Source organism: Anastrepha obliqua, chromosome 5 (assembly GCF_027943255.1).
Source record: "Anastrepha obliqua isolate idAnaObli1 chromosome 5, idAnaObli1_1.0, whole genome shotgun sequence".
Lineage (NCBI taxonomy): Eukaryota > Metazoa > Arthropoda > Insecta > Diptera > Tephritidae > Anastrepha > Anastrepha obliqua.
Window position 1 is genome coordinate 64,614,661 of NC_072896.1, and position 15,214 is coordinate 64,629,874.

Genomic DNA, 15,214 nt, shown 5'->3' on the forward strand with positions numbered 1-15,214 from the left:
CTACCTAGTTAATGGGATGTAGAAGCTATAATATTAGGAATTTCCGCATGAAAATTTCACAGTATATTCCTAAGATACTATACTTTAGAAATATCGAAAAACAAAAAATCGATTTTTGGATATTTCTAGACCACCGGGTCCCCTTAAAATCTGCCGTTCGGCATAAAAGGGTAGAGTCATTCCATTTGCGGAAAAACTCAAGACGCACACCACAAATTGGAGGAGGAGCTCGGCCAAACCACCAACAAAAAATGTAAGTGCCAAAACATGCATATACTTATATATGTAAGTATATACACTTTTTTCATTCATACATATGTACATTCATTAGCTCATATATGTATGTGCATTTCCACAAGACCAACTGTCAACAAAGTTATTGGGCATTTTAAATTTAGCATCAATTTAGTCTTACTTGAGTAAATTAAATCACAGACAAATTATCCAACATATACAACTTACGATTGAAAGATGACTTCTGGATGAAGCTTTTTAAAATCTTCATAATTTTCCTCGTATCAGTTGAAAGCGAGGTGTAGACGAGTAACTTACATATTAAAGCGGTTGAAAACCAAGATGGGTACCTCAAGCATTAGATTCTGGTCTTCATTACATTTTTTTTGCTTAGTGATCTTTTCAACGCCACTAATAACTGATTCGAAATGTGAGTACATTGATGCATAGATCTTTTTTGTTGTGTTTTATACTATAGATGTGTACATAAAATTTATATACGTGTGTGTGTTTTTTTACTTAAAAATTAATCTTGTCAGTTTACTCTGCATCTATTGCACGTCAGTCGCTAATCACTGATTTATTCGTGAATTACGATCCAGCCGTTAAGCCTGCACCAAAAGGCGAACGGATTGATTTGCATGCGAATTTAGTGTTGCAACATTATGATTTTCGGGAATCGGATGGATCCTTTCACTTCGTGGGCCTTTTGGAGGTGGTAAGCGTACATTTAAATATCATAATTGCATACATATTTGACATAGATTAAGCTATAATATACATATACAGTAGGTTCTGTTTTTATGCGGTAGATACGTTCCGCAAAAAACAGCATAAAAAAAGCTACTAGTTCTATAGTAAAACTATAGATACGTTCCATAGACCGCATGAATCTGAAATAATTAAATAAAATCGCATAAACAAAATATTGTATTTTTGAAAATTATATTGTATCTTTATTTAAGAAATGTCAGAATCGAAAAATAAATTTAAGTCAGAAATAAAATCAGACAATACCCACATGTTGCGCGTTCGTTTAGGAGTTGACACCTATAAAAAAATTGCCAAAAGCGTATTTAAATATACTTCCAATACTACTTTAAAAACAATTACTTATTGTTTAAATTTAACATATTGAAATTTAGAAATGGAAATAAAAAAAATAAAAATAAAAACATACCATACTAACGTATATAATATAGCAAAGGTGCCATCAAACGAAATGTGTGCCAAAAATATATACATATATCATACCTTTATGTCTATCAATAAAACTAATGACAATTAAGTAAATCACCTCCTGTAATTGAATTCAATTAAAATTTACTTATTTTTCGTTACCTGAGAAGAAATTCGGGGAAAATTTCCAGTCTGCATACATATTAACCTTATATCTTTTATATACCGATGGTTCTAAACTCAAGGATCACGTAGGAGGCGGTATCTATTCGAACACTAAAGGAATCAGTATAGCTTTCCGCTTACCTGGTCATTGTAGTGTATTCCAAGCTGCAGTTTTGGCGATTAAAGAAGGCCTTTTAGCGCTTTATAAATATTTACGCATTTACAGTCAGAACTTTCTATTTATAAGTAAATTCCGATACAGAGGTAGCTCGCTCTGAAATCGTGGAAACACTCTTGGAAAATAGGAGTAGAGTGTTATGAACAATTAAGAACGCAAGCATAGTTTTTCTCCATAACTCTGCTCTGGGTGCCGGGTCACAGTAGTATTGAGGGTAACTGTAAGACGAATGGGTTAGCTAAACTGGGCACTATGCTCCAAATTACTCAAGACAAAATTAATATACCTATGTCCTTGGCAGCATGTAATCTGCAAATACATCTTAAGTAGTGCCAACAATCGCTGGAAACAGTTACATACCTGTAGCATTAGTAGGCAGACATGGCCAGAATGAATTATAGGTCGTACTAACGGTCTTCTTTAGTAAGAGTCCTATTTGGGCACTGTCTTATAGGAAGGCATGCCAGCAGAAATAGGGCACCAAATTTTGACTTTTGGCTGTCACGATGTAGAAGAGGCAGAGACAGTGAACACCTGCATGGTTCTGTGTAGAAGAAGGTTGAATTTGCTCCGAATTGCTTTTCTGGACAGCAACGCGGATGTTGCATATATAAAATTAGCTAGACTAACTAGATTTATAAAGTCCACAGGATGGCTTAAAGAGGACCAAGAGGAATACGGATGGGATAGTTCCGGTGATATTACAAGGGGCCTCTATTTGGTTTAGGTGCGTCATAAGACAGCCACTTTATCTCTCGGAAGATTTATAATTTTCGCAGTTGGTTTCGTCGACCGTCAATCATAAACAGATAAGCAATGGAGCGCGTAAAAATCAAAATAGAGATTTCATGACTCAAAATATTTTATTTTATTTAGTACAAAATTTATTCAAAAAGGAACTTGGGTAATTAATTTTGCGCCAACTTGTACGCGCGAGTATATATACATATACACATCTATTTATTATAGTAGGTTGTTGAATGAGTTTTGCGGTTCGATAAAAGTGGTAGAAACGTTAGCCTGAATTCTTATTATGTTGGTACATGTTTCATATGAATTTATGTATGCAAAATTTCATTTCAGTTTGTCAATTCATTCTTTATTTATTAACCATTTAGTATCGACGTGTCACAGTATTTTCTACAATAGAAAAATCAAGTATCGTGCAGTGATTGAATTTTTATTTTTGGAAGGTTTAAAAGTAAAGGAAATTTAGTGGTGTGAACCTAGTTCTTCGCCTAGGAAACGAGTTCGTGTCCCTGGATAGTATTGTGGCAGTAGCCAAGTCAGAGGCGCCATTGGTATTGCGTTTGCTGTTAGTCAATTTTCGTTGCCCAATATCGTTCGTGTAAATCGAAAAAAAACTGATCCCCTTGCCATTTCGAATTATCGGGACTCGACTGTACTTTAAAGAAATTATTGTATACAAACATAACTTGAAAATGGCGTGTGGCCTCTTTGACGCATTTCTAAACTATATCGTAGCCGATAAATGACAATCAAATAAAAACAGGAACGACAAATAAAATTCGCAACTAATTATTAGCGATTTACTGAAGGGAAAAATCGGTGAATGCAATAATTAGGAAGAGATATTATATCATAAAGTAAGTCATGATGTACATTTACAAAATGCTGAATGAGCTAGGAACTGTGTTGCAGAGGACCAAGAAATATTACAGATTTCCATTGAAGTGCTTTTGTTCCGTAGCCTAAACTTTCTATTTCGTTAGCTTATTATAAGCAAAATATGTACGTATACAACTTTGGTTTCCATAATTTCTATGCAAGAATGATAGAAAAAGAGATTGCGCCTTCCGAGTTCGCCGTGTCGTAAGAGTCTATCACTAAACAAAGAAAAGGAAGGGGAATTACTTGTTAGTGAAGAAGAAGAGTAGGCGAAAGCAATGGAAAGAACCAAACACAAGAACAAGAAAACTGCATTTGGAGGCCTTATATTCATTTCTGATTTAACTTCGGCACTTCGTTTGCATTAGTTTGTTTTGTTTTAATGAACTGAATTTTCACAAGCATGTTATTTCTCCTACTTTTGTTTGTTTTGTTCGCTTGTTTTGTATTGCGAAGTGAGCTGACATCAGAGTAAAGTAACTGTTTTTTAATAGCGCCACCTTCAGTACTCAATTCGCCTTGATGTCTATGATGACAATGTCAAGCCGTATATACTCGTATGGACTTAAACTACAGCTTCAAGAGGTGCACGGGAAGCAGCATTATTCATTTTAGTGCATATGGAAGATATAACTACTCGAAAACACGTAATAACAGTGATGCTTGTTCAGGCCAAAATCGTAATATTAAAATAGCATTGACATGGGCAGTCATCAAATAATAATATTGAAAAAAAATAAACCACAAATTTTTGGTATCGGCTCATTCCTTTCTACCTATCCTTTCTTAGGTTGGCAGAAATGAAAATAAAAATAAAATAGCAAATTACTATGCAGTATTATGAATCGATAGAAAAGTGTAGGGGAAGAAATATATTTTGTAAAACGAATGTTGCAACGAAAGAAGAGTCAACAACAAGAAGAGTATGGATGGATTGGATGGAAAATTTGATAATTGCCTAAGAGAACTCCAATTTTAAAAACAACATTTTCGCATGAAATTTACATAAAATTTCATATTCATAATATTACATATTTCGGTTAATCAAGACTAGTAAAATTCTAAATAAAAAGGTCGCATAATGTAAACAAATTTTTATCCAAATTATCCAAATGCAATTAATTAAATATGTATATAGAAACCAGAAATTGTCACTTAAACCATTTTCATAATTATGGGCACATATACAGTTAATATCGACCTTACTGCAAAGATAAAATCATCTTCGTAACAAGTAACTTTCTCAAGAGCCATGTGATAAACTTCTTATACGGGCAAACATTAATATTGTGTGATCAATAAATATACAAAATTTATAGTCATCAATTTCTTTTTATTTGTCAATTTGGTAAGTTTATGTTTTTTCATTCAATTTCTTCTTTTCATTGATTAGGGTTGGCGCGATCCGAAGTTGGGTTGGAACCCCATTGACTACAACAATCTCACACGCATACCAGTACGGCAAAAATTAGTTTGGGTGCCCGACTTAGAGGTCTGTTTGTAGAAGCATTACCATTTGTTTGTTGCATGACTGCCGTAATTTAAGAAACCATAACAAAAAAAGAATCATTTTGTAGTTATGAAAGAAAAGTAAACCATATACATATGTACATATCTGGTTTTTAGCCTTGGCAGTCTCTCAGCAAGCGAGTAATAAGTCAATGCATACTACTCATAACTACATATTTATATGTACAATATCAAAATATAATAAATTCTAAGTGGCTTGCTCGACATTATTAGGTGTACAACAATGCTCCTGATAAATTTCTTCGGATGCATCATCATGGCATCGTCATTTTGGAAAACACTGGTATGGTCCTCTGGAATGATAACATTGAACTAAATATTTTTTGCACCACGATGATGAACAATTGGCCTCACGATAGACATGAATGCAAATTAAGTCTCGGCTCGTGGACTTATGATGGCTTCGAGGTGGATTTTATGAATTATTCTAATCCGAATAGAACTATAAATTTTGGAGATATCGATATGGCAAATATGGAATATAAAGTGGTTGAATTCGGAGTGGAGCGTATTTCGACTGTGTACTCCTGCTGTGCCGAACCATATATAACAATGGATTATCACCTTAAGTTTGAACGACGTTGTGCATTTGTAACGGTGTTTCGTGCGCAGATTTTGACGGTTATTGTACTCTCACTTCTGGCATTATGCCTTGAAACTGGTCACCGTTTGAAAATTTGTATTAACGGCTTAAATCTAATTATTATAACTTTCGTCTTAATATATTTTACTCATTTAATTGGTAAAATTTCCCGAAATACGCCCTCAATTGGTAAGTTAAATGCAAGTGTTATTCATTTTGGAAAAAAATTACTATTTACAATTTTTTTAGTGAAATTCTTCAGTTGCAGTTTTGTATTGGTTACAGTTCAGCAAATACTCGCTGTGTTTTCAATATTCGCTACCCATGCTTCCTACCGCGGCAAGCTCCATCCATTTATATCGAACTTACTACGAAACTCCTTTGTTTCTTATATGATACCAAGAAGAAATACATTAATTGCACAACGTGAAACCGGCGACTTAAATACTCAGTTTGAAGACGTGGCACTACAAGAATTCAGTAATTTAATATTCACAGATTCCACGCCTTACGAATGGATGCAATTGGCTAGCTTTTTTGAGAATTTTGCATTAATACTTTTTAGTGTAATTTATTCCATATTAGCTACTGTATGTTTTGTTTAAATAATTTCGTTTTATCGTAATCTTTGTACCAGGGCGGATCTCGCCTACCTGAAAGTTTGATTTATTTCTTGTAATATTTATAGGAACATAGTTAATCAAAAATCAGTGGCTTGAATTATGTTAGGATTTTTTTTATTTCTCATCTCGAATCTACGCCTGCAAAGCAAAATAATAATGTAATAACTTTAGCGGAATTTAAAAAATTTAATTAAAAAATGTTTTGGAAAACACAATTCATGGAGAGAATAATTTTATTAGTTTTGATGGTATTTTTAGCTAAACTACATATTACGTTTTCACTTACAAGCTTCATTTGATCTTTTTTAGTGAGTTGAAAAATTCGTCTCTCCCAAGAGATGGAATTAACTTGTGAATATGTTCGTGAGATGACTTATTACGATTTTCGACGTAGATTATCGAGGCAGAAGTGATCAACTTACTTCGATTTTTGGTGTTGAAGCACCATATTTAGCAACTGTGAAACGCTAATAAAGTCGACTTCCAACGTGGCAATCGATCCTTACCAAACGACTGTTGTGCTGAAACAATCAATGTTCTGCGTCAATTTATAGTACAAGAACGTCATGTGACATATCGCAAGATAAAGGCATTGGTGGGACAAAAATACATTCAATATGGTATAAACATTTGGGTGAATAGAATTGGTCCTTTATGGATGCCGTTCTGAGATCTCCAAAATTAATATAGAAAGCAGTTCCGGGAAGGGTGTCTCCCACAAGGAGAGGAGGATCGTTTTAGTGGCCACACCACACGACGCAGTAGACGACGCTCGCTGTAAATGCGAAGGCACTTTGAACCCTACCTCACCCACCAAAAAAAAAATGGCTTCGTATCTATGATCTATGCATATGAAACAAAACAGCAATCGACAGTATGGAAGTTCCAAGACGAACTTAATCCGACAAAAGTTGTTCGCAGAAGAAGCTACAAAGAGATTACAATTCTTATTCAAGCTAGCCATTATGGCTGTACATTAAAAAAAAAGAATTGTTAAGATTGGTCCATGCGTTATTTTTGCGCTTACCAACACATTTTGCAATTCATTTTTATATTATATGTAGATAACTTACATTAACATGACCTTCCTTTCGCCTTGATTTTTTTATTTAGTTTCTCGGTTTATGTATTTACTTGTGCGGTTTTTTGGCCCTCGGTTTTTCGTATCTTTCACTGTCATTTCACTGTCGTTTCCTTTTCTCACTTTGTGACTCTGCGAGAATTTCCTATATTTTCTTTTAAGTTTTCTGTGGCGTTCAGTAAAATCTTTGTCTGACTTCTTTTCCGGCTTCTGCTGTATTACTTGACTGCTACCACAAATTTGATGGCAAAAACGGCTGATTCAGCAAATTTTCTTCGTCTTAGTACTTGTTGCGTTTGCTTTAAAAATTTGTTTTTTCTTTGTTATCTTATAATTTTCGCACAATTCGTGGGGTACTTTATATTTCTTCTCGAACAATGTGTTGTTTTCTTTTTTCCCCCCGATTCGTGGGGTACTCATATTTTTTACCGACCGTATGCTCTCTCGCAAGTTAACGACATTAGTACAAGGATACATATGTATGTATATAAATTTATACACCACATACATACATATATACACTGCATACATATACATTAGACTGGCCGTAACTTTTTTTTTGTGGAAATCCATAAATTTTCGGGTCTTAAAACATGAGGTTAGGAGTAATGAAAAACGGTGTAATTTTTTAACCCGATCCGATGATGCCTAACCGTGCCCATTTGATCCCAAAGTATGGACAATTTCAAAAAATCACAATTTTTACAAAATTTTTTTTTGTTTCCAATTTATATAATTTAATTTAATTTAATATGTATATACTTAATATATATATAATTTAACTTTATTTATATAATTTATTTTAATTTAATAAAATTTTAATTAAAGAATTATATTGTCTATTTAATGAGAGATGTTTTGGTGTAAGACGGATACAATTGCCTGTAGTGCTCAACAACTTGCAGTAAGTACTGTTTGTCTTCTTCATTATAAGTAAGCGATCTGTTGTAGTCTGTGATCAATTTCAATGCTCTCTCTGCAGCGTGATTAACTACAGACAAATGCTGACAAATTCGTTTTCCCGCTATATAGTCTTCACTTTCTTGCCATGTCTGATTCCAAAAAACTTGTTTCAATTCCTAAGCGGGTAAAAAATGTTTTAGTTCTTGATGAAATAAAATCATTTATATTCTTGCTGCCGTAAATCATTATTTCTGACATTGTTGCAACAACTCTCTTTGGAACAGCATCTTCCTTCTGGTTATCGCTAGTAATTGCTTCCACCATTTTTCGCTTAATATGTGAAGGAATTTGGTCATCAAAAAATGAAAGGCCAACCGCCTCTTCCGACAAATACCATAAATGATTTTTAATTTTATGTAAAAAGGCATTGGATACATTCTTATCGAAATATACAATAACATCTTGAATGAGCTTAAGGTCATTTTGTGCAGCAGCTATTGGATCCACACAACGAAACCAATATGGAACGTAGATGCAGGTCAAAAAAATACAAACGCTTCTTAGACTCTTTATCTCTGAAGTCGTTAACACGAATTGCTCGCGAAACAAAAACATTTTGTAGCAATATAGGCACTTCGACATAAAACTTGCGTGTGATATTGCACCAGGTGACCGTACTTGTGAAAAATTTGGTACGTCTTCCCCAACAAAGAGCAGCGATAGTTGTAGTAATTCTTTATAATCGGCACGAGTGTGGTGACTATTTAATGCAGTTAGACAAAAATTCTTAAATATTTCCACTTCAGCTATTGTAAAGACTTTCCGAACTTCATTTTCCGATATTCCACTTTTGAATGACTTAGAATTAATGTTTTTCCAGCTGTTAGAGAAACGATTGAATAAGGGAACTTCCGGTGCTGATGATTTGCCAAAATTTAGTTCGAACACTGCTTTGACTAGCAACTCACTAGCATGGTGACGACAGTGAAAGAAAAGTAGATTTCGGCCCAACCTTTTTTGAAGCAAGAACGCTGCTCCATTATTAACTCCCGTATTAGCAGCTGTTGTATCAAATGATACAATTTCCACTAAATCATCGAGCTTCTACTTGCACAAAAAATTATTTATTTCTGCAGCTATTGCATCTCTATTTGAACTTTCAATTTTTGGTATCCCCAGCAGTTTTTCCATATTTTCTCCTGTGACAACGAGAGACAATCTATCTTTCTTTTCTGTGCCTCGGATTTCTGCAAGCAGCTTCCCATCCCAGTGAAGGACAAAAACGTCGGGAATCTACAAACAAGTAAAAAGAAAGGTCAAGAATCCAAAATCTTATAAACATATTCAGTAAAACCATTACATTGAATCCATTAATAATCTCTTGAGCTTGTCTGCGACGATAATCTCTCCTCATCGAATGTAATGTTGTTCGATTAAGAATTAAATCTTCCATTTTTATTGACGGCCTTCCATTAACACTTTGCATGGTATTTATGAAGGCAGCAACCGTTGCACTCACCAAATGCATGGCATCTCTTGTTGAGAGGTTACATTTGTCCATGCATGCAAGCATTCTATCATCAATAAAATTAATTTTTCCTCGATTTGCCTTTTTCGGCAGTAAATTAATGTTACTTCCGTCTGTATCTTCGCCTTCATTCATATCTTTTGCTGCATTTTCTTCGCCAGCTAAAATATCCTTTTCAGCATCCTCGGTATCAGAGACTTCAAGAGGATAATTAGCTTCAAATGGGATCAAATATTAAAAAAAAAGAACCAGTAAAGCTTAACTTTAATAAACTTACTATGAACTAAATGCTTTTCAACGCGCTTTCTTTCTTCTTCCATTCATTGCTCTTTGCGTTTTTCTTTTCTTGTGAGTACACAAGGCCCCATATATACTACCTGGACGTCCTCTATTTCTTTGGAGCAAAAGAAAGTCTTTATCTTCCTGCATTTTCATTATACCTAGGGCATCCATGGCTGCAATGTCAAATATGAAGTTTTCAATTTTTTCCTTAAACTCTGCTTCATTTTTACGACACTTCTCGTTAGGAGTCTTGGAAGGTTTTTGTAAATTTCTCCATTCCTCGTAAATTTTAGCTTTTTAGCGAATTTTAGCTTTTTTCCAAAATTCAATCGTGGCACCAATCGTGTATTTCATACTGCTTTCCAAAGTCAAGTTTTCGTGCCTCATTTTGTAAAACAATAATTGGAGCACCTGTTTCATTGATGGCAACTTGGCCCCCAAAATAATACTTTCACATTCACCCACAAGAAATATTTTTTGCTCAGAACGTAATCTTTTTTTCGGAATGCCTGATAATGATTTTGAACTCATTTTTTCACTAACTTTACTTTTGTACTATTAAACGCATAAGACAGCTGAAGCTGAATAAAAATGCAATGCCATAGCCTACCAATTCAAATATCGAGAAAAAATTCAAAACTTTTAGCGTATTCAGCGAACACAACAATTGATGAATTGTTTAGTGATCACCAAAGTGTTGATTATGAAACAAATTTTTATTTTTATTATTATAGTGAAGTGTGAAAAATTATTTAAAAAGTACCTTTTCATAAAATTTAAAAATAATTATTTCATTTAGCAGCTGGCTCAACACACCGTTAATAAAACACAATTTCTATTACTCAACTGACGGTGACATATTTTCCACGTATCACTAATCTGTTATGTGTGCTGAAATCGCCTTTTGTCAGGTGGCTTTCGCGATATAAATTGGGCCATGCCGCAAAAAAGTAAACAAGATCATTAATTAAAATCGCATCACATCAATAAATATAAGATTCGAACAAAAAAATTGGAAACGAAAAAAATTAGTAAAAATTTTGATTTTTTCAAATTTTCCATACTTTGGGATCAAATAGGCACGGTTAGACATCATTGGATCGGGCTGAAAAAATATACCGTTCTTTATTGCATCTAACCTCATTTTTAACGACCCGAAAACTTTTGGACTTTCAATTTTTATTTTTCTCCATACAAGCTACGGCCAGTCTAATATACATATATCACCAAATGATATCAACTCGCACGAGGTATTTGCTTACCGTTACATAGATCCTGGCAGGATCGCCAATTAAATTTGTAGCACGAGCGAGCGTAAAAAAAAATAAAATACTCGCATTCCAACTCAGACTTGAAGTGAAGTTTTTGTTATTTAATTTTCTCTTTTATACAATATTTGTGCCTATGCTATCCTTAACAAATAATTGTTTACTTTAAATATTTCAAAACTGGAGGAGCTTATAATTAAATTTTTACTTATCCTGGTTTTAACATTTTTTTATCTTATATGTATATCCTATTTCATCATCATACAACTTGTGCTTATGCAAGCTTTAATACTTATTGATCTTACATATATTACATATTTGCCATCAAGCAGCTTACCAAAGTAAAACATTGTTTACTGGGACTTTTGTATATATTTGCCGTTGTGCGACTTACCAGAGTAGGGTATTAACTTATATACATGTATGTATGTACACAAGATGAATTAGAAAGTAGAAGGCGAAAAGGAAATAATAAACACTGTCAAAATTCGAAAAACAAACATTAATTAAAACTTTATTTTAAATTATTTGGTTTTAATTGAATTTATTATTTATTATTATAAATAATGATAAATATATAAATCTCGTCACTTTTCTATTAACGTAAAAACGAACTGTTCTCATTAGTTATTTATATATATATAATTGGCGCGTACACCCTTTTTGGGTGTTTGGCCGAGTTCCTCCTCCTATTTGTGGCGGGCGTCTTGATGTTGTTCCATAAATGGAGGGACCTACAGTTTCAAGCCGACTCCGAACGGCAGATATTTTTATGAGGAGCTTTTTCATGGCAGAAATACACTGGGAGGTTTGCCATTGCCTGCCGAGGGGCGACCGCTATTAGAAAAATGTTTTTATTAATTTTGGAGTTTCACCGAGATTCGAACCTACGTTCTCTCTATGAATTCCGAATGAAAGTCACGCACCAACACATTCGGCTACGGCGGCCGCCATGATACGGTCTATAATTTCTGACTAATTCCTGTAAAACCTGCATGCATGTGATTCGTTAGCTTCTTTTATTTACTTCACAGCTGTACAAATTTCCAAGCATCCCAAATAGCTCAAATATTTAAGGTGTTAGTGGCAGCACCAGCTAAATAATACTATTCCCATCAGCTGTTCCTACGTCATCAACTGTTCCTACAGATGTGTGCACATTCACATAAAGGACGGTAAAGTAAATTGATGTCAAGATGAATCTGCAAACGGGGGTAAAAAAGGTATTTGATCCGAAGAACCCTCACGATTTAGGTAAGTATTTCAAAACATTCGTTAAGCTGTTTAAAATCTATTTGCACCTACTTCCAGGGGACCCAGACGATAAGTCCTTACGGAAAGTGGAAATCGAAGTTTTAATACCGAAAATCATGCGGGAACGTGCAAAAGAAACTCACTGCAGTAAGGAAGTGAAGGAATTTGAAGCGTGCTGTAAAGCAAACAGTATACTGATGGTTTTCACATGCCGGAATGAAAATTCTTCACTGAAATCATGTTTGACGAAATGGTACCAGAATGAAGATTTTAAAGCAGAATGCAAAAAAATCTATCTGGAGGAACGTTCAGAATACCGCCGTACTGGAATCCCCAAAAAACACCGCATACAAAAAATGTAAATTATATTTATTTTAACTTATAGCTTTGTACATATGAAGTGCTGTTGAACCGACGAATTATGGTTTCTGAAACTCTGAATTGTCTTATATCAAAAATTGTGCCGAGGGTTACGACATTTGGTTTTGAGATTTCTAACAGCAATATATCTTTATCCGACGTTTCAGCGATGCGTTGAATTCCTTTAAGATCTATTGTTGTAATGTTAGTTTCAGGTGTAGGTCGGACAAATATAATGAAGCTTGCGTGGTTAAAGCGCGGACCTTTTTTATAAATCACTGCAATGAAACTAATAAATTGACGGTAGAAACGGTTATCGAAAACTTACAGAAATTGCCACCAAATTTTATTCCACTTTTTATTACCCATCCCTTAGCTTTTAGATACAGGTAGGCAGCGAGGCATTCCAAGAAATTCGGATTGATTTCCTTTGCTAAAGTAACGAACTGTCGCCACTGAACTTCCCTGCCTTTCCAATCATGAATAAATAAAACTCTAACGTAATACGATAAAAAACACGACTCTTCCAATTCCAGTGTGAGGCATTCGTTACCGTCGATGTTGTCTTTGCTGACTACATTTGGCGCTCCTTTAGATTTGCTGCCTTTTCCATAATAACCATTCTCGTACAATAGTTTAATACCTGTGGAGCTGTATACTTCAACAGAAATGCCGGTAAACATTCCTTTTACTACACATCCATCAGGAAAAGGTTGGCCATTTTTTTTGTTAATATCTTTCTTTCGTTTTATAATTGGTGTGAAAAGCATGATCACTTCACTTGATATATGCACTTGCAGCAAAACGACACCATACAATGCACGCTTATCATGACTGAATGAATTATCTAAATAGGAATAGTAATTAAATTTGTCGAGTTATTTTATGCGAAGTCCGAAATTCTATAATTAAATCCAAACAACATACCATCAGTAATACATTTGAACAACAAAAACATTTACATGCATCAAAATCAGCCGATAACACCCCGAGGCAAACCACGGTATACAGAAGGTGGCGCCTTCCGAAAAGTGCTACTTTAAATTACGCGATTTTGACAATCGATAACTTAATATCTTCAAATATATATTCAGTGGATGGCTTGGTAACATTTTATTTTAAGATTTGTTATTTTTAAATTAAATAAACTATGTAATAAAAACGAAGTGCCGCGTAAAATTGTAAAACTGAATCACAGAAATACTTTCAAATGCAGTTTTTTTACCGATGACGAAATTGCGTCTTCCGTTCACCGGTCGTCTTCGTCTAGCTCATCTAACGGTAGGCCCAGAAAACTATCTGTTTCGACGGGTTGGGTCCAGGGGGAGAGGGGTGTTAGATGAGTGGGTTTGCTGGCGGATGTGAAAAGGTGGTTAGTGTCGAGCGGGGTGCCTTCACATGCCGGACACATGTTTAGTATCTTCTTCTTAATCGGCGTATCAATGCTGGATGTTCGCGATTACATACAAACGTTATTTTGATCTTAGTCGTATCATATTTTTAACGATGTCTTGAAATGTGTGTATCTTTCTCGCTGCCACTGTTAGTTCGACTATTGTTCTGAGACCTTCCCACTTCTTGATATTGTTGAGCCACGTCATTATCTTCCTACCAATTCCTCTTTGTCAATTTTAAAATTTTTTCTTATATCAGCAGTTTTAAAAGATCATAATTGTCACTTTATGTTTTCTTTTTAAGTCCGTTGGCATGTTTCTAGAGGTTTGCATTCTATCATTTGATGTTTTGTCAGTCCAGCTTATTGTCATCATTTTTCTATAGCACCACATTTCGAAGGCTTCTGGTTGGTGTATACTTACGTCAAGTCTTCGCATCCATATAAGAGTATTGTCCATACATAACATTTCCAAATCTTGTCTTTAATTCAATTGGTATGTCCCGGCGTGTCAGTATTTTTTTAATCTTCATGAAGGCCGCTCTAGCCATTTCTACTCTGCCTCTCATTTCATGATCATGATCCCTTTGCTCATTCAGCCATACTCCTAGATATTTGAAGTTCTTTACTTTCTCTAAATTTTGCAGGTAATCTGCCATATGTGAACGGGTAGATTAATTTGGTGGAATTATAGGTGATTAATGCATATGTGAACGTATTATTATTTTGTTAGTAGTATTATTCCAGCATTCAATCGGATTTTCACCAGTATTGCAGCTTGTCAATAATTCATTCAGTTTGTTTTGGAAGTCATTTCTAATATCGTCGTTTTCCAATTTTTGTATATCGATATGTGATTTTTTCTGTTTTGTTTTCCGTTCCATTTTTTCCATCCAATACTGACATTTTTCAATTTTTAGGACGCTCGAGAAATATTCTTTACCCACTTCCAGTATGGCATTGAAATACGTTTTATTAGTTTTTTGGACAGCGTATTCTTTCAAGACCTTTATTTCTCCTTGCT

The 15,214-nt window shown here is 34.5% G+C and overlaps 3 protein-coding genes across 3 annotated transcripts; 2 read left to right on the top strand and 1 right to left on the bottom strand.

Annotated features, from left to right (window-relative positions):
• Positions 1 to 452: 452 nt before the first annotated feature.
• Positions 453 to 6,336, top strand: LOC129249024 (neuronal acetylcholine receptor subunit alpha-2-like). The gene is made up of 5 exons (XM_054888635.1): positions 453 to 664; positions 774 to 952; positions 4,779 to 4,877; positions 5,129 to 5,687; positions 5,748 to 6,336. The coding sequence occupies exons 1-5, from the start codon at positions 577 to 579 to the stop codon at positions 6,101 to 6,103; spliced, it is 1,281 nt and encodes a 426-aa protein (XP_054744610.1). The 5' UTR covers positions 453 to 576; the 3' UTR covers positions 6,104 to 6,336.
• Positions 6,337 to 12,303: 5,967 nt separating this feature from the next.
• On the top strand, positions 12,304 to 12,963 carry LOC129248594 (COX assembly mitochondrial protein homolog). The gene is made up of 2 exons (XM_054888210.1): positions 12,304 to 12,437; positions 12,495 to 12,963. Exons 1-2 carry the CDS (start codon positions 12,380 to 12,382, stop codon positions 12,797 to 12,799), a joined length of 363 nt encoding a protein of 120 aa, XP_054744185.1. The 5' UTR covers positions 12,304 to 12,379; the 3' UTR covers positions 12,800 to 12,963.
• Positions 12,790 to 13,719, bottom strand: LOC129248593 (tRNA-splicing endonuclease subunit Sen2). Its single transcript, XM_054888209.1, has 2 exons — positions 13,126 to 13,719; positions 12,790 to 13,075 (listed from the first exon to the last, which is right to left on the bottom strand). The coding sequence occupies exons 1-2, from the start codon at positions 13,565 to 13,567 to the stop codon at positions 12,807 to 12,809; spliced, it is 711 nt and encodes a 236-aa protein (XP_054744184.1). The 5' UTR covers positions 13,568 to 13,719; the 3' UTR covers positions 12,790 to 12,806.
• Positions 13,720 to 15,214: the final 1,495 nt, after the last annotated feature.

Bases quoted from the DNA above. Each gene is read 5' to 3' on its own strand.
- LOC129249024 (XM_054888635.1), top strand. From the start codon at position 577: ATGGGTACCTCAAGCATTAGATTCTGGTCTTCATTACATTTTTTTTGC. The intron at 953-4,778 runs GTAAGCGTACAT...TTCATTGATTAG, and splicing joins TCGTGGGCCTTTTGGAGGTG to GGTTGGCGCGATCCGAAGTT. The intron at 5,688-5,747 runs GTAAGTTAAATG...CAATTTTTTTAG, and splicing joins CCGAAATACGCCCTCAATTG to TGAAATTCTTCAGTTGCAGT.
- LOC129248594 (XM_054888210.1), top strand. From the start codon at position 12,380: ATGAATCTGCAAACGGGGGTAAAAAAGGTATTTGATCCGAAGAACCCT. The intron at 12,438-12,494 runs GTAAGTATTTCA...ACCTACTTCCAG, and splicing joins GAAGAACCCTCACGATTTAG to GGGACCCAGACGATAAGTCC.
- LOC129248593 (XM_054888209.1), bottom strand. From the start codon at position 13,567: ATGCTTTTCACACCAATTATAAAACGAAAGAAAGATATTAACAAAAAA. The intron at 13,076-13,125 runs GTAAGTTTTCGA...GTTTCATTGCAG, and splicing joins AAAATTTGGTGGCAATTTCT to TGATTTATAAAAAAGGTCCG.